Consider the following 21,241-nt stretch of genomic DNA (forward strand, 5'->3'; position numbering starts at 1 on the left):
GGACTGGTGCAGTGATGACAATAATGTTGGCATTTTAAGTGGCACCTTTTTTATGAAGGGTGTGGGAAAATTAACTACCCATGCAGAAATGCATTTAGTGCATCTTCTTCACCTTGCTGTGAAAGAGTGTCAGCCAGAAAACAAAGCAGACCCATGGCACCATCCACCAGGATAAAACAGGGTGCAACAGACAAAACAAACAGAGAGCAGAGCTACAATTAACAGGCTGAAAGATGAGGAGATCAGGACGCCCACCTTCTTCTATTTTCTCAAAACATGGCAAACAGAAGGACTCTTCCATCCCATGCCTTCTTCCAGTACCCTTGATATAAACAGAAAATATTTCTCCCCTGTTTCAGCTTCAAGACAGCATTCTGGAAAGGAATACAGCCGTGAAGTCAGACAACCAAAGGTTGAAACTCGGCTCTGCTTCTTGCAACTCTATGTAAATTACTTAACAACTATGTATTGCAGTTTCCTGGTTTGTACAACTGATCATTTCAAGTTGTTTGGGAGAATTAAATATGATAAAATATGTATGCACAAATGGAATGAGTGAATATTTAATGTATTTAGTTACTTTCACTTTTCTCATCTATTTGTAACCCCAGGACTTGGGGCATGTTTTTCACTCATTTATTTATTATTTCATTCGACAAACATTTTCAAGTGCTTTCTATATACATGCATCTTGTTTCCAGCCAGAAGCCTCCTGACATAACATAAAAATGATTGGGTCAAAAGGAGCCTAGGCTGTAGGTTGAAGGAATGATCCCATGCCAGATCCTTTAGCTATCTGTAGATGCTCTAAGCACACAATCTATGTGTGAAACACCAGACCTCATAACTGGAAAGGACCATTTGTTCCTCCAAACAGACTTTGTTACTCCCATTTGATTGACTCCAGCAGAGGACTCTGGTTGTTATTAATTCACCTTGGGAAGTGATCAACATATGTGTATTCATACATCCCTTCTGTCATATTGGTCCCAATCTATTAAAATGCAAGTTAAAGGCCTTAGCAAATGTGTAATTCTGGGTGTTTGTATAACATTTGCCTTTCTTATGTCTTCACAAGCCTTTTAGTTTTATATTCCTAATCATAGAGGGCAACACCATAGAACACACAGAACAGTTTGACTATCTTAACAAAGTTACTTATTTATATATTATCTGTGACCACTTTTCCTCATTACATTCTTCCAAGTGGATAACTTACAGTTATTAACTTTCAGGAAGCCTCTATACATCACAGCATCAAACCATTAGGCCTTTTGGAAATTCATCACAAATCAGTATACAGATGACATTGATGTCTTATTGCTATTCATTCCTCCTGGGCCAATTTTAGCAGTTCATTTTTTATATCCCTGCAGTGCTGAAATATGGCTCGCTCCAGTATCTGTCCTTTTTGTAATCGCAAAAGGAAAGTTTGGCAGTTGTCGTATATTATACTCTTGAGGAAAATGCTGGTAATACTTCGAACTGATTGAACAGCATGGACTCAAAACTGCCCGGCACAGGGTTATTTCCTCACTCCTGATTTTTTTTTTTTTTAAATCTCACTTTTCGGATTCAGAAACTGTGAAATAATCATTAAAAGGCAATATTCAGGATAAAGATCATTTGCTTGGAAAAGCCTAAGAGCTTCCTCCCTATTTCCTTGCTTTGGGCTTTTGAACATGCTTACAGCATGCATTTACAGTGCTGCATGCTATGCTGTTGGAAACGGGTATCACTGAGAGGAATTTGGTGTGTGTGTGGTTGCGGGAGGTGGGGGATTGCAGTCTTTAAACTGGTAAAGAAGTTGAGGATGTTTCTTTAGGGTTTTTAAGGCACTAGGCAAAAGCCGAACCCATATGCCAGCCTAACCTTTGCATTAGGAGGAATATGGCTTGTAGGAGGCAAGTGAGTAAAGATTTATTAAAAGAAGAATCAGAATGAAGGGAAATAAAGTCAGACACACATACAATCATGCCTATCCTCCTCCTGCCCCTTTGTGAAAAGAAGGTCATGGCAGCTGGATTGGACAGGGTAAGACACAAGGCAAAAGCAGCTCAGTTTGTGTCATTCTTCAGGTGGTCCAGCCGTGGCCACTGGGGTCATTTCTAATATGGATATTTATAACAATTCTAAAAAACTTCTCTCAACACCAGCTACAATAGACATTCTTGGTGATGCATCTGGACAGGTCCCCCAGCTTCTATGAGTGTTGATGGCAATCAGTTCACCTTTCTTTTGGAAATTGCCCTTGACCTATAAGAGCAACAGCATGGTGGCAAGTCTGAAATACCCAGCTCTGCAGAAAACAAAACAAAATGAAAAACAAATACAAAAACAAATCACCCTGATGGGCAGTATTTGTGGGTTTCTGTGGTATAAAGACTCCTACCATGATCGGTTTTAAGTTACTAGTTTGATGTCTCTGAATGGAGATGGGAACAGGTGCACATAATGGGCTCTTGAGACTTCTTTGGTGCCTCACTGTGCAAGATTCACCTTGCCTGGGAATTCTGGGAGAAGGGGTTGTACTCCATCTCAAAACCTACTAAGGACTAGTCTCCTATCTCCCAAGGTAGGGAGATGGTAATACTGTAGGGCTGTTCATGTTCAAGAAGTCCCTGTGGGATCAGCCTGTTGTTGGAGTCCAGATGAACTCAGATCTTTACTGACCTTCACCCCCATCCTACTTCCCACATTCCCACACCATTTTCTCTTGCAAACACTTCTTTAGAAAGTCATTGCCCTAAGCAAAAATCCCCATCGCAGACTTAAAAAGCATCAGACTGTGGAAAGGTGAGGCAACACTTATTTTGAACTGATAATTTTGGCAAAATCTTGTTTTATTTTGTTTTATGCACTCTGAATAACTAATTTGAGCATCAACAAACATACAGTTGATTTTTATATTCAAACTTACCTAGCAGCTGAGTATTAAATAGCATCATTCTTCACATAATCTGAACCTATTTTCTTCATCACAGCTCACGTAATTCATGTTGCCGATGTTGAAAAATTAGTGAAAATAGCTAGTTGGCTAAAAAGTGAAAGAAGAGTGGCTTTTTGACAATTAAAAGAAGAAATATTTTCTGAGTGTTTCAGTGGAAAATACAAATTAAGAACCATGTGAGGACAAGAATTTTTTTTTTTTGCAGTACTGGGGTTTGAACTCCAGGCTTCAACTTGCAAGGCAGGTGCACTGCCACTTGAGCTATGCCTCCAGCCCCAAGGATATTTTTTATATAAAGGCAGCTGAAAATATTTTCAGGCAGTTGAGATGCACTAGTTTGATAGGTTTACTTGGATAAAACATAGTAAACTGTGTTGATGGTTTTTTCACCTCTTGGTAAAACTGAGATCATGTCATTTCATCTTATGATATCATATCATATTAGCATATATGTTTTAGGGCTAATGGACTAGCGATAGATTTAAGTGCCACATGTAATGAAGAGCTGAGTACAAAAATAGGGAAATAATCTGTTTGGAAGATTAGGTGGGCACTGCTAACATTAACAAAATGAAACTGTTAATTTACTGAATAGTCACTGCGTTTGCTGTGTGGAAAAGATGTTAGGCTACATGTTTAATCTTAACTCATCTGCAGTTTGGATCTTGCATATGGTGCTGTGAGAATCATGCTAAAAATACATGCTGCTGGGAAAAGATGGATTGGTCATTTCAGTTATTCTTAATCCTTTCTGAAGCATTAGTAAAATTGTATCTATGTGACATTAAATTTTTCATAGGAAAAGTTAAGCCTGATAGTCATTCTGATATTCAACTATTTTTTCCACATTGACTCAAAATTATCCTTTTATTTGCATTTTTCATTTTTAAGGTAGTTTTATTTTTATTTCAGAAAGTGAACTTAGAAGAAAATGAATATTTTTAAGTCCTTCAAACAGAATATACTTCATGTTTTCTAAAGTGATGAGGATATTTATTATTATTATTAATTATTCTTCTTAATGACTAGGGTTTGAACAAAGGCCTTCCATTTGAGCCATGTCCAAGCCCTGTAAGTTATAGCTTATATTTTAAATAGGATATTGTGGTTTTGTTTTTGCCTTGGGCTAAAACAAAGGTTCAAGCCTTAGGCTGAGATCCTTCTACCTCCACCTTCTGAGTATCTGGGATTATAGGCATGAACCACTATTTGCATAGGCTGGCCTTGCACTGTGCAATCCTCCCATCTCTGCCTCCTGAGTAGCTGAGATTACAGGTATGTGCCATCACATCAGGCCTTATTTACTTTTATTTTCAGACAAAAATACCTTGTTTCTAGACAATGAGCTCCCTGTAATAAAATTTGATCTCCACAGTTCATGTGAGGCAGTTTTGCTGATATACCAGACAAATGATCAGCCTTCTTGGAATAACAGCCAATTTCAGGGTATTATTGGAGCAAATGTAAAATTGATACCAGATTTAATATCAAAATTAGAAACGTCTTTTGAGCAGGTGACTGTTTCTACTGTTGCTCAGGTGCCAGACCAGTTTTGTCATCTTGTCATGGAACCACTTGTCCTTGGCTACTGGAAAGAAGTCTGTAAAAATTAAGTCATGGGTTTTCCTCTTCCCCTTCTCCTTTTCTCTCCCATATTTAAAGGGACAGTAAGAGAACTGAAATGCAATCAGTTCATGTGAATAATATATTTTTTGCCTATTTTTAAGAGGATATTTACTTTGTAAACTGCTTGTTTTACCTGCAGGATCATGTATACAGAAAAACTAAAGTGGTGTGATATGATGGCAATATAACTCATGAGACTCCTGTAGGACAACCTTCCTTCCAGAAATTCCTCTGCCTATAAACTAATTAAGGATCTTGAGTTAATCTGTCTCTTATTATCTTGTAAAAATTATGTTTAGTTCTTGGATAAGTTGAATTTTCCTTCATTTATGTGTTGTTACCCAAATCACACAACTGTCAGTCTTTCTGGGTTTAGTTAACATGTTCTATGAAAGAGGAAGATTGGTTCTACTCTGATGCAGAAGTGAGAGGGTACAGGTGCAAGGCCCTAGGGACTCAGGGAAAATGGTGAAAGAGGATTGGGAACATATGAAAGGGAAAGAGGAGAGAAAGATGAAAGGGAGAGAACTGGAGATAGAAAAAAGGGTAAGACAGCAAGTATGAAAGATGAGCCATGGAGGAAAAATGGAGGGGTGGAAACTGAGGGAATAAAGGAACAAGAAGCAGGAAAGCAAAGCAAAGCAAAGCAAAGTCTTCTCCAATAATCAACAGAGAAGAGAACTAAGAATTAGAAACATTTATAAAATATGAAAGCCAACAAGCAGGTGTTTCCTTGGGAGAGTTGCTTAATGACTCTGCATTGATTTTCTGGACGATGTCAAGAGATAAACATCACAGGAGTTGCCAAGACAGTGAGCAGCAATCCTCAGCCCAGATCTTACCTTGGCAAGGGTGAGAGGGAACGTGATATCCACTTCAGAATGCCTTTGCACCAAATCTATTTTCTGATTTTGAATACAGCATCTTAGTCTCTCTTATTATTCTTATCTTTCACCACACCATTGTTGCTTACTGAAAACTTTAACTTCCTGTGCAAAGCTCTGCTCTAAGTACAAACCCAATTACCTTGTCCTCATTTCTACATTGTTAATCAAAATCCTTTCCTGTGACATTCATTTGACCCCAAATTCTTCACTCTAGCTAACTCACAGCAAAATATGTTCAGAGAAAAAGAGTCCTGTGTCTGGAACTTTGAGGGATAATTTTGATAGAGACTGAGAAGAGAGTCATGCAAGTGTCTCCCAAGGCAAAACTAATACTTTCCAGGGAGTTGTCTTTTTTTTGGGGGGGGGTGTTATATCCTCTTCTGGACTCAGTCTCAAGCAAATATATTCCATGTGCCCCATCTAACCACCATTTTTTAATTAAAATTTTTTATTAGGATATATTCATTATATGGGGGGAATGAAGGGGGCGACTGATAGTGACAGTTCTGATTAGGCTTATGTTGTACATTGCTAACCAACATTTATATAGAACCAAAGGACTTGAGTATGTTCTTCAATTTCAAGCAGTCTTTAATGCTTATCAGAATTCTTTTTTTTTTCTTGTTTGTGGTCTCAATGAAACAGAAGGCAGTCATTCAATTTTCACACAGCTCTACTTCCTATTTTGAGTTGAAGTGTGGTTCAAGCCACTTCCAAACACCAGTGCTATTTTTTTTTTTTGCATCTGAGACTGCATAGGAAATGTACTCTCACAAGGCCTCTGTAATTATTTATTGAAATATTTCCCTTTCACGTAGATGGTTGAGTAGGTAGATAGACAGAGTTGAAGACAGAACATTTGGGCTCTTTTGTCATCACTTTGCTCCTCTTCCTCTGTACTTGCCTTACACTGTCAGTGACTGTTCCATGAGTTGATCTGATCCTCATCCTTGGGGTACTGCCTGTAACATCCCAGACATTGTCTTCTTATTGAAGGGCAGGCACTGAGTGGCAGTGACCTCACTTATCATGGATGTGATACATTAAGTACTGTGCAGTTACGCTGCATTCTTCTCCTGCCCCTTCCCTGGGCTGTTCATTCATACTGAGAACAGGCTCCATTAACTTGCTCTACTTTCACATACAGTCACAGTATATCTTGTCCTGCCTGAATCTGTGAAGGTTTTTTTACAAATATCTGTGAAGCTTTTTTTTACAAATATATACCGAAAGAAAATCTTGACATTTATACCTGTGGCATTTCAACTTCTTCGGTTGGGGCTACTATAGAGGTGGCTCTGTATTCCTAATCTGTCATCCAAAGAATCGCAGTCACTTCACCTCTTGGTACATCTGTTGCTAATTCTAATGTGGACATAGTTTCCTTGACAGAGAGATTCAAATGGGAGTTATGTTTTCTCACTAACAACAATGGCAACACATCTGAAAATAGCTAACATTGTCAGACATGTTCTCTGCCTAATAAGTGCAAGTTTTCATGTAACAGTGGGTGCTATTTCGATATCCATCTTACAAATGAGGAAATTGAAGTGGAGAGAGGTTAAGGCTCTCATATATGGTTGATAATGCTGAACCTAGATTTCAAGCCCAGGTCTCATACCAATTTATCTATGACATCTATTCTGTCCCAAAGTGGAGGTCTTATTGTTTCTAATTCTTCTAATGGTAACTTTTAAAAAAGCTTTTCTCATTTTTCTGGAAAAATCCAGAAAATCCACTCATTCTGGATCATACTATCTTTGAAACTAATTTTATGAATCATTTCTCTTTTTGTCCTCCTCCCTGACTGAAGCCATTTTCTCACATCTCTTATGTGCCATTTAAAAACATTATCTCTCACAAAACTCCCTATGCTGCCACATCCATACCTTTCCCTCCAAACAATTCTTCTTCTTCTTTTTTTTATTCCCTTAATTTCATTTTAAAGAGCTTCTCAATCCTCTGGAGTCATCTTCCAGGTATCCATGAGATCATATCCCTATTTTAAGTATGATATTTTAAAAATCCACCTGTTAAAGTTTTCATATCTATTTCTGAGGATGCACAGAATTTTCTTTACTTTGGCTGCTATACTTTCTATGATAATACAGGCACTTTGTCCTGGCGTTGTTGTGGACTTCATTCACATCACTGACCTTTTCCTTGTTGGTTAGAGATAGCTCCAAAGGCAGAGACTCCTTATTGCTTTCTTCTGAGAAAGAATATTGCCAACATAGAAGTCAGGAATTTATCAAACCTCAATATAAAGATGAGTAAGAATTGCATCAATTTTTTCAGGATCCCTTAAAGGTCTACTCTATCTCACAAATATACATAAAATTATTCATACCATTTCCATATCAGAGTTTCAGTATAAAAAGGCTCTTGGTGTTTAAAGACAGCTAATGAGTTTTAAATGGGTAAGAAAAACATATCTATGAAAGTTATCCAATAAAACCCAGCACCATGGCAATATATTTTGATGTCAATGTGAATCTGCCTTTGCCTTTTCTTTTCATCTTGTACACATGGAGCCAACTCACCTGACATTTGGAGACTCTCCTGCAAACTGCACTTCATTCTACTTTCCTTTCCATGCTAGCTCATCTCTTGGCACCTCAATAAAGCCTAATTCACCCAGCCCAATTTCTATCACCATTAAAAATTAATGCCAAAATGACTGACTTGCCAATTAATCATTTCACAGCTTCTTTAATAGCTATTCTACTCTTAATTCAAGTCAGGTATGGGCATTTAACTTCTGTGTATCTATACTTTTTCCCCAAATATATCATAAATTCCTTGCAGAAACAATAATGCCTCACACATAAAATGTTTTAGAATATAGCAAGGTAGACATATCGTGACTAGCAATGATTAATTATGGTCGACTGAAGTTTGCTGTGAGATTCATGGAGAAATTTAAAACTAGAGAAGGGAGAAGATTTTACATATAAAACCAGTTCACATTTTATATTTTTCAACTTGTTTCAATATTTCATGGCAAATACAATGCTTGAAGATTAGTCCTAGTGACAGATTCAGCTGACAGCAGAGTTACTATTCATCACAGGGGCATCTCATATTTTTTCCACCTTGAACCATAGCAACTTTTGACTAATTCCACATAAATCTTTCCCCTAGTATTCAAAGACAATCTCTTAACAAACCAGCACTATCACAGATTACTCCAGTGATACAAAATGAAAATATGAAAGCGTATCTGAAGAGTTACTAACCCAGGTCTAATACATACTATAGACCAAGGTTCAAATTCTAAAAGCAAGATAAGTAAGGTACTTAAGGAGTCAAATGAGGAGAGATTTCACAGCCAGCCAAAGAGACCAAGAGGATTTTCATGGAGGAAGTAGCATTGGAGCCACAGAGGGCAGATAAGAAGAAGAAAAGGGAGGGCATGGTGAGTTACAACTGTAATCCCAGCAACTCAGAAGGTGATCAGGAGGATCACGGTTCAAGGCCAATCCCAGCAAAAATAACCAATAACTGAGAGTAGTGGTTCATGACTGTAATCCCATCTATTTAGGAGGCATAGGTCTGAGGCCAGCCTAGAGAAAAATTGCAAGACCCTATCCAAAAAAGAACTGAAGTAAAAAAGGGCTGTGGGTGTGGCCCCAGTGATAGAGCACTACTCTGGCAAGTATAAGGCCCTGAATTGAAACCCCAGGACCACCAAAAAATGAAAAATATATAAAATAAAAATAAATAAATAAAAAGGAAGGATTGAGAGTCCTGTGGTATGTCAGGTAAAGGTATACTGCAGCCAAAGCACACAGCCCCAGGAAAGGTGAGATGCATTCAGTTTTAAAATAAATATTATAATCTTACTGGACGTAAGAGGTATATGAGAATTATAAGCAGGCTACAATCACTGGAAATGAGCTTTAGGGCTGAATTGTAAGGGCTGTAGATCCCCTGCTGAAGTATTTGTACCTTATTTTATAGGTGATAGGGACTCCTTTAACCTTGTATTTATCTTATGGAAAATGTAGAAATGGTCATGTAGATACACCTATAGCTTGGTGTCACTTGTCTTCCATTTGTCCCTTGATCTTTCTCTGTGGCTTAGAGGCTGAATCGACAGGCTCCTACAGCCTCTGACTTCTTTCCAAAGGGAGTCTGGCAGAAGAGGAGAGGAAAGGGAATGTGGTCAGGGTCTTTACTCCCCAGCTCTATTCTTGTGAGTGTCACCAAAATGGCTGCTTGTCTTGTTGAAGGTCAGGTGTTTCTCTCCCAGCTCTGTCTCCTGGTTCTGGTAGCTGCTCCCTCTCCTCAGTCCTTCAGGTCATGGGATGGTTTGGAAGCATCCTGCATTTAACTCACCCAACTTAGGGTCCCCACTGAGCCTCTGTGATGAGATGAATCTGAGGCAGGAGGATTTGGTTGGTTGGCCAAGAATGGGTAAATGGGTGCCTTAGGACCTACCCTAAGCCCTGCCTAGGACATGCCCTCTTCAGGAAGCATCTGGTTGGGAATGTCCTTGGAACTAGATTTTTGTGGTCATGATAAAGGGAGATGTATGTGCAGAAGACAAAGTCCCAAAATAGCTTATACACTGATGACTGGGGAACCTGTCCTCAGATGACCTTTTGAGCCCCCTCCCTCCCCCACCCCCATACTTAAAGCCTCGTACATATGGACTACATCATATGAATGTAATTATAACAGAATGCATTATGGGTAGGGACATGCATAGTCAAAAATATATTATATAGTATCCTGCCAATCAAAGCTGTCAATCATAAGAAGAACACCCCTCTTAAGCCCCTTTCAGCTTCCCTTTAGCCCCAGCTTCACCTTAAATTACAACAGGGACAGGAGAATAGGGGCCTTGAGCTGCTTCACTCAGGTGCACTCCCATCTGTGGGAGTGCATTCCACTTTCAATAAATCCATGCTTTGCTTGCTACTTCTGTACATTTTGTTCGATTCTTTGTTCAGATTTCCAAGAACCTACACCTAATAACTGAGAGGTGCCCAGACCCCCTTGGACAGTATCAAATCCATGAGCCCCTGAAAGTCATTCTCCTCTCTCTTTTGCTTATAGTATCTATGACCAAGTCAGTAGGCTGGGGCTAGTTATTTCTGCCTTCTGTCTCTTCCCCAGAGGCTCTAGATCCTGGAACTTTCATTTTTTATCAAGGAGTGGCCACATCCCCCAAATTGGAGTAGGATGTCTGTAAAAATGCATCCATTATTTTTTTTTATCTTGAGTTGATTTTGTTGCTTTATTTAGAATGGATTCATTAGCACCAAACAATTCAGAATACCAGATGTTAAATTTAACGGGGTCAAGGGTAGAAGACTGGCTCTAAGGGGGGGTCTTTATATCCACATGCAGCCAACCTTATGGAAGCGTCATTTTAAAAAATATGATTATTTTGGATTTTATCTTTAAGAGTCCCAAGTGTCAGATATGGAAAGCTAGGCAAAAAGCACTCCTCTCTAAGGCATGTAAACAAACAAATAAACAAAAATATTGCTTAAGTACTACCACTGAAAATCAGCAAGTTAAAAGGTGAAAGAAATCTCATATTTAACTAAAAGTGAATATTCTCTATTATATCCAAGTCACAGTTCATTTTGATTCTCATCTATTTGTTTTGTGTTGAGGTTGAATTTCCACACTAGCCTATAAGAAAAAGCTCTATTCCATCATTTGACCCCATGTCAGGTCAGATACGTTAAGGTAAACACAATAACCCAAGTCAGAGTGGTGGCACAGTTGCTTCACGGTTTTGTGTGCAAGACACATTTAAACGCCAGAAGGAATAAAACTCACTGATAAAAGTGTGACACAAAACACATAGTTACAAGGGCGTGTGTAACCTTCCGACTACTCTGCTGATCTCAGACTTAAAAATTTGGCACCTTGCCCAAATTCTACAAAACCTCCATCTCACAAGGTGGTTTTCAAACCTTTTGAGTTGGATATTTCTTTAAGGAAAAAAATTAAATTCAGAGCAGTGATTTGAATCTTCACTTCTAAAACAAGTCTCTAACTCATTAAACACCACCTTTAAAAAGCTTGCAAACATGATTTAGCTATTGTCTATCAAGTTTTGGCATTTCATTACCAGGTAGTTTATCCTGCTAGTGCCTGTGTTTTATTTTCTACCTCCTGTAAATGCAAAGACCAGTCAGTCTCCAAATTGCTGACAACAAAGATGGTGCCAGATATAAATATTTATATCATCAAAAGTAAATGTTTCCAAAATCCCAAACACCAGTGCATTTGAAAATTGATTTGGACCAGGTACACTTTACTGAATTGGAAAGATAAAAAAAAATCCACTTTCTCTCTCCCAAAAAAGCATCAAAACAATAACAACAAAATCATAAAAGGGAGAGACTTTTAACACCAGCTATCTCTTAGTCTCTTCAATAAATTTTGGAGATAAGCAGTCTTGAAGTATGCTTCTTCTGTTCACATCAACATTTTCCACTAAGATCTGATGCAAGATGGAATATGAGTCCACTGTTTGTGTTAGCTTTCCAACTCCCAATGTACACTTTCCCTAAAAATCCTTCAAATACATGCCATAAGGCTTAGGAAAAAGATCCAGTTCCTAAGTTCCTGAGTTCAGGATCTGATCTCAGCCAATTTCTCCATCCTCACCCTCAGCTCCAAGTACCCTGTCTTTGGTGTCTGTGCTTCAAGACTTGTTGGCCACCTTCCAGGTGAGTTTTCTGAAACTCAGGCACCAAACCACATTCTGCCTTGGGATCTTTTTGTTTTTACTGTTTTTCTTCTGCCCAGAATATAATTATCACCCATCACCATCCTCTCCAAGAAACAAAAGATGACTGAATATTTAGTAAAGACTGCGACTTTTACTTCTTAAATCCTGACCAGGAAACTCACACATGTTCATGAGTTTAAATGAATGATTCTCCTTTTCAGAATTTTTCAAGTTCTTTTTAGGGTTTATAAAAATAAAACTTCAAATGGAACAATAATTAGAGTAGCTTAGTTTTCTATAGAATCATAGTAATCAACCAAATAACCTCCATGGGACCTTTCTGCAAAAAATGCTTCCCAAGTCATATTTAAACAGCATCCAAATACTGCATAGCTAAATGGTCTCAATCTCACAGGCAATGTCTTTTAAAACCTGCCTTGTGACCTTAGTCAAAGTCACTAACATTTTTGGTGAGTCATGAGGTTTGTGTGTGTGTGTGTGTGTGTGTGTGTGTGTGTGTGTGACAGTTATGTGGGAGAAAATATATTCAAATTTATAAGAAAGGAAAAAATTAATGTACAAACTCCACGGTGAGGGTGGGGACAGAGCCTACCAAGACCAAGCCCTGGAGAATCAGCCCCTGACAGTAAAAACTGTCTATAATTTTAATCCTAATTTTTTGAAATGATTATTTTATTCCTTCTGAGTTCACAACAACCAAATCACCTTCAAACACAATTTTCTATGTGTGTGTGTGTGTGTGTGTGTTTCTACCTCTGACATTTTACTAGATAGTAAAAGGTAGCCAAATAGAAATAAGCCGGCAAGTGCAATGCTGGATTCTAGCAATAAGAAGCCCCTGCAGGAACCATGCCCTTCCACAAATTAAGGAGGAACTCATCACAGGGAGAGGAGAGGGCAGGGGGGAGTCAGGTGTGAGAATAACAAAGCATAGCTCAGCATTTCCAAGCAGGAGCAGGGATTCTTATCCAGCAAGTTGCCCCTAAGAAGATTAATTATTGATTTTCTTATAAATCACCTAAGGTGATTGTTATTTGTTTTTTCCTCTCAGGATGATAAACATTTGATTTTATTTTTGTTAAAAAATTTTTCTCCACCTCATTGAAGCTAAAATAAGGCCCAGTAAAGGGTTTCAGAGAAAGGATTTTCCCAACATGGCGTGCAGGGAAGGCAACTATGTTTTCTGACCTTGGAGCACCAAGGGCGAGGACCTCAAGCAAGTTCCAGGGGGTGCAGCATGAGAGTTTGACTAGCAAGGGAGAAAAAGTACAATGTAGACATAATTATACTTGTTGGCAGTGGGCCTGAAGTCAATGGTATTTCTAGAAGGAAAGACAAACTCATCAGGCCCTGGAGGATCAGTTTTCAGAATTAGCATCACCTGTCTTCAATTTCATGATGGAAGCAACATGGCAGCTTACCTTCCTGCCCCCAGTGTTGATGCGAAGGGGCGTCAGAAAGGGATCAAAGATCATGTGACTTGTCTCTATGTTGACTGGTGACTGCCGTTTCCCCACAGAGCAAAGATTCCAAGCTGAGTTCACCAATCCCCAGAAAGAAGGAACTAGAAATAAAAAGAAATTATAGAATTAGGCTGAGTGGATGGGTGGAGAAACAATGTAAAAAGGGCTACCATACAAAGTGGTAAAATCAAAGAAAACCCATTTTCTGAGCTCCTGGCCTAAATCTAGTCAATTTTTCTAAAACCTATATTCATAATCTCTTAAGGGTTGACTTTCTTGTTTCAGGCCAATTATCCTGTGACCTTTTTGTTGGGTATAGTTAATATTAATGCTTTAGTGCTAATATTGTATTTTCAAGCCATATTGTCTTTGCAAAATATTCAAGGTACACAAAATATTTAGTAATTCTGGAGTTGATGCTTTGCTTTCTTACTTGGCAGGAATTGAATGAGAATCAGCCTTGTTCTATCTCAAAGATATCTGAAGCTTTTCAAAGAAAGTGTCATTCGACATATACAAGGTGTTTTTCTATGGGTTGTCAAGACCAAACTGAGGGAGTGAATTATTTTTATGACCCCCAAATCAATGTTAGACAGGAACTTGGCAACTTGAGTCTGTCATTGTTTGGTTTAGCATTGTGTCATTAACCTAAAGTTCCAGCAGCTGAAGAATGTGATCATTTGATGGGCAGAAAAATGACATGAGCGCTGAGTGCAAATATCCAAAGGAAAGCCGTCTGCTCATTTTCAGTGTCACATTAAAAAAATCTATTAGGATAAATCTCCATGGAATTTCCAGTCTCATTTTCTTTTATTTAAGAAAGTTAGCAAGGCAAATGGGAGAGCCAACCTACCAATTTTATATCAGTGAAGAAACTATACCTTCAGTGTTTTACTGCCCCTCTTAGTACTTCCATTGAGGCACAAGATCCAGGTGTCCTCTATCCCCCTGAGATTATATGGCCATTCATTCACTCATCTACCCACAGTATATAGATAGAGCTCCTACCTGTGTCCAGCCCCAGGCTAGGTTGAGTCATGGGGAGAAAAGAAAAGCACAAGAAGAATGAACATACCGTGGGGGGTGGGTGAGGTTAAGTGGAGTGTGCTTTGAGATACTAGGTAAGGAATCCCTGACCTTGCTTTGGAGTAGCATCACCAGGGACTGATTCCTGGAGAACATGATTATAAAAAACAAATCACAATCCTCCTAAATGTACCTACCCAAATTTTATACAACCTTTAACTTATAGCAGCCATTATTCCTACCCATACCACAGAAGGAGAAAATTGAGCAAACACTGGAGTTTGGTGAACACTTGCCAAAAATAGAGTCCCATAATTCAAGAGAAGACTTGGGTGCATGGCATGTCTAGTCCCATCTAAATCCAAAGTTCTATTCTCATCTCCTTATTTATTCCAGTCAACTCTGGGAAGAAGTGGATTCCCTGACAAGTGCTTCAACACCAACATAGGATGAGCTTCACGGCGAAATATGGAAAATATCTAGTTTGATTTCATTCATACAAATAAGCTTCTGGTACTCTGTTCCCTTTAGTTTAAGGAGTCTAAGTTAGCTTTCTAACCATTAACAATTTTCAAAATGATATATATGGTCACAGCAACAGAGGGAGAAAGAGAAGGACGAAGAGGAGGAGGAGAGGGAGAAGGAAGAACATTTTCATACGTACATGTGCTTTCCTGATGCTCTTATTTCTTATGTTATCAGTGCAAATCCCTTGTTTATAAGGTACTATGTGCTAGCAAAACTATAATATTTAAGGAAACTCTCAAATGCACTTTTAAAAATAAAAACTTCAGTCTTCCCGAATCTGATCATTTTGTTTTAAAGTCATTGCTTAATCCTATACTTATTGCTTAATAATTTCAAGTTTGTTATTAAAATAAAGCCTCCATCAGGGCATTTTCTTGTCTCTTTTTATCAGGGATGTACATAAAAGTGTCATAGGTGAAGATTCTAGGGACACAGTCATGGGACTGTCATAGGCAACTATTTGATCTTAGGTAAGGCCAGGATCCCTTGGTCCTTGGTTAGTGTCCATGACTCATATGGTAGACTGAATTATGATCAGTTCCCATCCAAAAATAGTGACATCTTAACATCTGAACTTGGGAAGCTACTTTATGCTATAGTGTGAATCTGGAATGTCTCACAAAGGCCCATGTGTTAAATGGGCACTATGAGAAGGTGGTGGAAATGTTTAAGAGGTGGGGCCTCATGGAGGGTTTTAAGTAACTGAGAGTGTGTGTCCTTGAAGGATTTTATGAGACCCTACCCCTTCTTCTTTCTCTCTCTCTCTGTTTTTGCTTCTATAGACAACCTTGGTGAGCATCTTCCCCACCATGTGTTCCCACCATGATGTGCTGCCTTACCAGAGGCCTAAAAGCAATTGAGTCAACTGACAATGGACTAAAACTCTGAAACCATGAGCCAAACCAAATTTTTCCTCCTTTAAGGTATTTTGTTATAGTAATAGCTTAGCTTTTAATGCACATACTAAATGGTACATCACAGATTATAATTGAGTGAAAGATCTCAAGATGGAGAGATTATCTGATTGGGCCCAATATAAACACAAGAGTCCTTATGAGAGGGTGATGGGAGGGCTAGTGGCATAAAAAAAAAAAAAAAAAAAAAACGGAGTGAAAACTGAGGTCAGTGAAGAAAAGATAAAAGTTTCCTGACTCCAAAGATGGAGGCAGGGGAATGAATGAGTCAAGGAATGTGGGTGGCCTCTAGAAGATAGAACAGGCAAGATAATACCATTTCTACCTAAAGCTTCCAGGAGGAATTCAGGACACTGTGATTTTCAACTCCATGAGAGCCATTTTGGACTCTGACCCACAGAACTATAAGATAAGAAAAATTTGTGTTGTGTTAAACTACTCAGTGGTGATTGTCACAGAAGTGGTTGGAAACGAATACAGCCCTTTTCTATCTTTAAAACACGGTGAGACAAAGCCCTTTTTGACAATCAAGATGTCTATGATGGGGGCGGGGTGGGTGTTGATTTTCTGGAAGGCAGCTGCTTGATAAACATAGTTACAGCTGGGGCACATTGCATTTCATCTATTCCCATGAAAATCATTAACAAAAATAATTCCAACCCCATAAATGGGTTGTAAGACTACTATGTGGCAGCATGGGTGGGCAGATGCTGCTGCCTTGCTAATAAAGTTCATACTCAAAAAATCTCCCCACAAAAACACAAACAGCAAAACTTTATGAGAACATCTGCTTTTGCTTTTATTGGACATGGGATTCTTTATGACAATCAGTTTTGAGGTTTTATATCCCTACTTCACTATCAAAGCCTAAATCTCTGATTCTAACCACCTGCTTAGTAAGCAGAGAACAGCTAAGAAACACTCTCTTCCCTTGTGTGTTTCATCAGTTCCACTCCTGAGTGGATATGTGAGTTTATTCAACACTGAATTGATGGTTGTAAATCACCCATAATGAATAGATTTTCAGAAATAAAAGCCACTTTGGAGACCATCTACTCTAAATGTATATATGGTATTAAGACCAAAGAGGCAGAGGGTAAAGTACTCAACACAAAGCTGCACAGGTAGAGGCAAGGAAAGACAGAGCAAAGAGCAGAACCAGGTCTTAAGACTTTCTGGTACTAACACAAGGTTCCATTGCAATGGTTTATAGTTCTTCTCCAGCAGAAGTTTCACTCGTGAGCAGATTGCCACAACCCTTGCAAGACTTTTGCTACTGTTTCTCTATTGGGAAATCAAGAGTAACATTGGCACTTATTTTTCAGTTAAAATATGTTTCAAGTGCAAAAGTTCAAATTAAATTGCCCTGAAAGTCAACTATCTCAAAGTTAGGATTTTAAATGGCCATACAACTATAGCGTAAAGTAAACAGAATGGTCTGGGAGGGAAAAAAGCGTCAGGTCAGGTAGAGCAGATGTGTTTGGGTGCCACCTGCAGGGCCCCTAGAACACATAATGAGAAAGATTGTTTACAAAAAGTTGCTTCAGGGATAGTGTCCTGGTGCTGGTTGGCTTGGTCAAGATTTTAGTCCACAATAGGGAAAGAAGTCAATGCTACTAGATGCAGTGTTAAGTGGTGGGGCAAGAAGTAAAATGTTGAAACTAGTCCAGTTGCCTCAAGTGTCAACTGGAATAGATCAACAATTGTGGTGTAATCTAGATGCAAGAGAAATGCTGTAAGATGAAGGGTTTGAGAACAGGAGGGGAGCTGACTTTATGTGAAGAGCAAAGATGAACATATGAACTAGGTTGCATAATTTAGAGTGAGAAACTCACCCTCTGGGTTTCTGCACAGCTCTGAGTTATCCCCAAGGTTCTGATACTTGACTATCCTTCATAGTGTTATTTTTCAGGTTAAAGGTGTCACCTTTTTGGGAGCAGAGGTGGGATTATAGAAAATAGGGGCACTGCTTGTATGTTCAAATTTCAAGAATCATTGTTGAATTCTTTTTCCTTAGTTTCCATGGATGACCCAATAAATCAGATTTAAAAACTTTCTTTCATTTTGCAAAGCATCAGATATCATGACATCTGCTAAAAGCTGCCTTTTTCTAGCTTGATCAATACAACTTACAGTTGAGAAAAAATGTAAATGAAGCAAGATTGAGTAAGAATCATTTTAGCTAATTTATAGACAACTGGTCTGAAAATGTTTGAATTCTATCATCCCTGGCATCTTTTCCACACAATCTTTTAATTTACATATAAACTAGAACATACAACAGACCCAGATATCTTTGCAAATTGATTTTCACAGAGACTAAACAATGGAACTTAATTGCTGAATCACGGCAATGTGTCATCTTGCCAAAATATTTCCCCCATGGCAATACTGCCATTCTTACCATAAACTATAAATCCCCAGTGGTCCTTTGGTTCTGGGTCCAGTGAACTATGAAAGATGTTCAGTGATTCTGTGTTCACTGCTTAACTCATAAGCCTTGGCAAACCCAAAGCAAGACCTGTCATACTGTAAGGACAATTACATTGGTAATGAATGATAAGAATAAAGCAGGAATGGGAGACGTAACCTAGGCAGAATGGTTTGGATGCTCTAGAAGGAACTAACATCAAGTAGACCCTGGAAGGACTCAGATAGTTGCTTTGAAAGAGTGGCAGGGAAGAGAATGTTCAAGGCAGAAAAGAAGAGCAGGGGTCTTGGCAGAGAGGTTGATGTGTTCAAGGAACAGACAGGAAGCCAATTGACTTGAACTTGATGGGCCAAATGAGGAGGAAAGTGAGATGTGTTGGGGCTGGTGAGGTAGATTAGACGATTATGGGTTCTGTGGGTTCCACTAATGAGTTTACATTTTACTCCAGTGTAACAGAAACCTACTGAGAGTTTTAGGTAAGGGGGGGCTATGGTATGGCTTATGGATTAAAAGCATATATGTGCTTTGGCTGGAACACTGCCAAGAGTAAATCTGATTATTCTTGGGGTAGTCTGAGTGAAAAAGTTGGTTTCCAAATAACTGTTGGGGACATAGGTTTTTTTGTTTTTTTTTTTAATTTAATCATATTGCTTAGGGTGTGTTTAAATTCTATCTCAAAGGCAGAACTAATTGAATGTTTTAAAAACCATTCTCTTCAACATATGTGCCAATAAAATAGAATTTTCCTTTGATCCAACTAGTGTTTACGTGACACAATTTGAAGCAAGGAATATTTTTGTGAAGAGACTCAGAGAGGTAATCTTTTCTCTTTTTTCAAGCAATAAACTAAGTCCCCAAATTTTTGGCCAAAGGAAAGCAAATGAAAGTTGGGAAAATGATACTGCCATAAAACATATCTATGGGAAATTCAATCCTACAAATAAAGCATTCTGCTTCAATATAGCAATCTCTACTTTGGGGTTATAAAGCATGTGAATACATTTTAAATAAGAACTCATATCTTCCCCTTGCTCTTTCCCTCACCAATGCTGATTTACTGTCCCTTTCCCTATTCTCAACTGTAATAAATCTCTACTTTGAGCCATTATTAATGAGCATGTTTAAAATACCCACTGCTGCAGGCTTTTGGCCCCTTTCTGATTTCAGATTTATTTCAGAGAGGGAATTGGCCTTGAAACTAACCCCTTTGCTGCTGGATTCTTCCTCCTTGGCTGGGACTCTGATTCATAGCACATGAAAGGCTTCTCACTGGGGCCTCCCATTCTCTCACTTGGGGATCTCTAAGGAGTTGCATATATCCTATTTAGCATATCATTATTAATTTGTGCATTCATCTAAAATTTAATGGAGCCTTCTAATGAACTAGGGATAGAAAGATAAATCAAGTACCCCCACTCTTAAAGATACTATGGCAGGAAAGATAGGTAAGCTAGCAAATAGTTACAATACCCAGTGTTATAATAAAAGCACGTTCACATCAAAACTTAAATACTGAGAAGGGAACAAATTGAATTCAAAACTTAAAATGCTGAGAGGGTAACAAACTGAATTAGACACTTTTCTGAAGTGCAAGGGTAGGTCTTCCTAGTAGAAGAGGAATTGTTATAAGACACAGAAGTCTTGCAACTAGTTGTAACACTGAAGCATTTCTGCAAATGAAATACATACTGTAGCAACTGAGAGATTGTCACTAGAATTTGAATTGCTATTAAACAAGTAGTACTTAAGCCACTGCATCTTCTAACTTTTCCAGTTTTAGAGTTATTATTGTATAAGAGATAAATTATGAGCTATTACATTCTTGCTATAGAACCATGAACAAGTAAGTGGCTAAAATTCTATAGCCTTAGTGCCTCAGTCTGCAAAATGGGAGGATACCTACTTCACAGAGTTGTTGGGAACTCTGTTGTTGATCTCACGAGAGTATAAGTATAATGTATAGTATAACATCCGTTCTATAATAATCATTTAATAAATGGTGGGGAAAGTGTTGAGGGAGACAGTGCTGGGGCCATGGTTATCAATGCTGTGATGGCACCTTGGTAGCATTCCTGAGGCAGAGATTAAAAAATAAGGGGTGAAAGATCAGGCAGGAGGGTAAGGAGAGGAAGTTTTCAGATGCCCGCACAAACCAGCCCGGTTTCAGTGCAAGGAGCTCTGAAGAGAGTCTAGGTCATAGGATAAGTCACTTAATTTCATAGTTTTAATGAGATACGTGCAATTATTTCTTGGTTTTCTAACCCTCAATGTCTGGATGATGGAGGAGTGAGTAGTGAAATGGGTCATCCAAGAAGGTTTTAACTCTAGAGAAAAGGTCATTTTAATTTAGCTTTTGGAAGTTGTCAAATTATTTATTTGTATAGCAGCAGATTCACTCTCCCATTTGTACTTGGTTCCATTGTGGTAACTGACTCAGATTCCTGAAAGCACATCTATTGAGGGGAAGAGAAAGAAAGGGAAGAGGAGTTTTCATCTGTTGACCACCACAATTTAATAAATTCTGTGCTAGGAACTTGACATATTTTATCTTGCTTAATCTCCCCATTCTGTGAGATAAGGTCATTATTATATAGAAAAGAAGAGTAAGACTCAAAGAGGTGAAATGGCTTTCCAAGGTCACTTGGCCAGGAAGTAAAGGGACTAGAATTTGAGATCAGTTGCTTTTTAAAAACTC

The 21,241-nt window shown here is 38.5% G+C and overlaps 1 protein-coding gene across 2 annotated transcripts in view; it reads right to left on the reverse strand.

The window, feature by feature from the left end:
* Positions 1-21,241, reverse strand: part of Ca10 (carbonic anhydrase 10) — a 502,636-nt gene that overhangs the window by 266,868 nt on the left and 214,527 nt on the right. For both annotated transcript variants that reach the window (XM_074046081.1, XM_074046083.1), the window contains exon 4: positions 13,606-13,748. In XM_074046081.1, coding sequence (XP_073902182.1) covers positions 13,606-13,748 — 143 coding nt within the window. The remainder of the gene's footprint in view (positions 1-13,605; positions 13,749-21,241) is intronic.

This window comes from Castor canadensis, chromosome 11, assembly GCF_047511655.1.
Source record: "Castor canadensis chromosome 11, mCasCan1.hap1v2, whole genome shotgun sequence".
Taxonomy (NCBI): domain Eukaryota; kingdom Metazoa; phylum Chordata; class Mammalia; order Rodentia; family Castoridae; genus Castor; species Castor canadensis.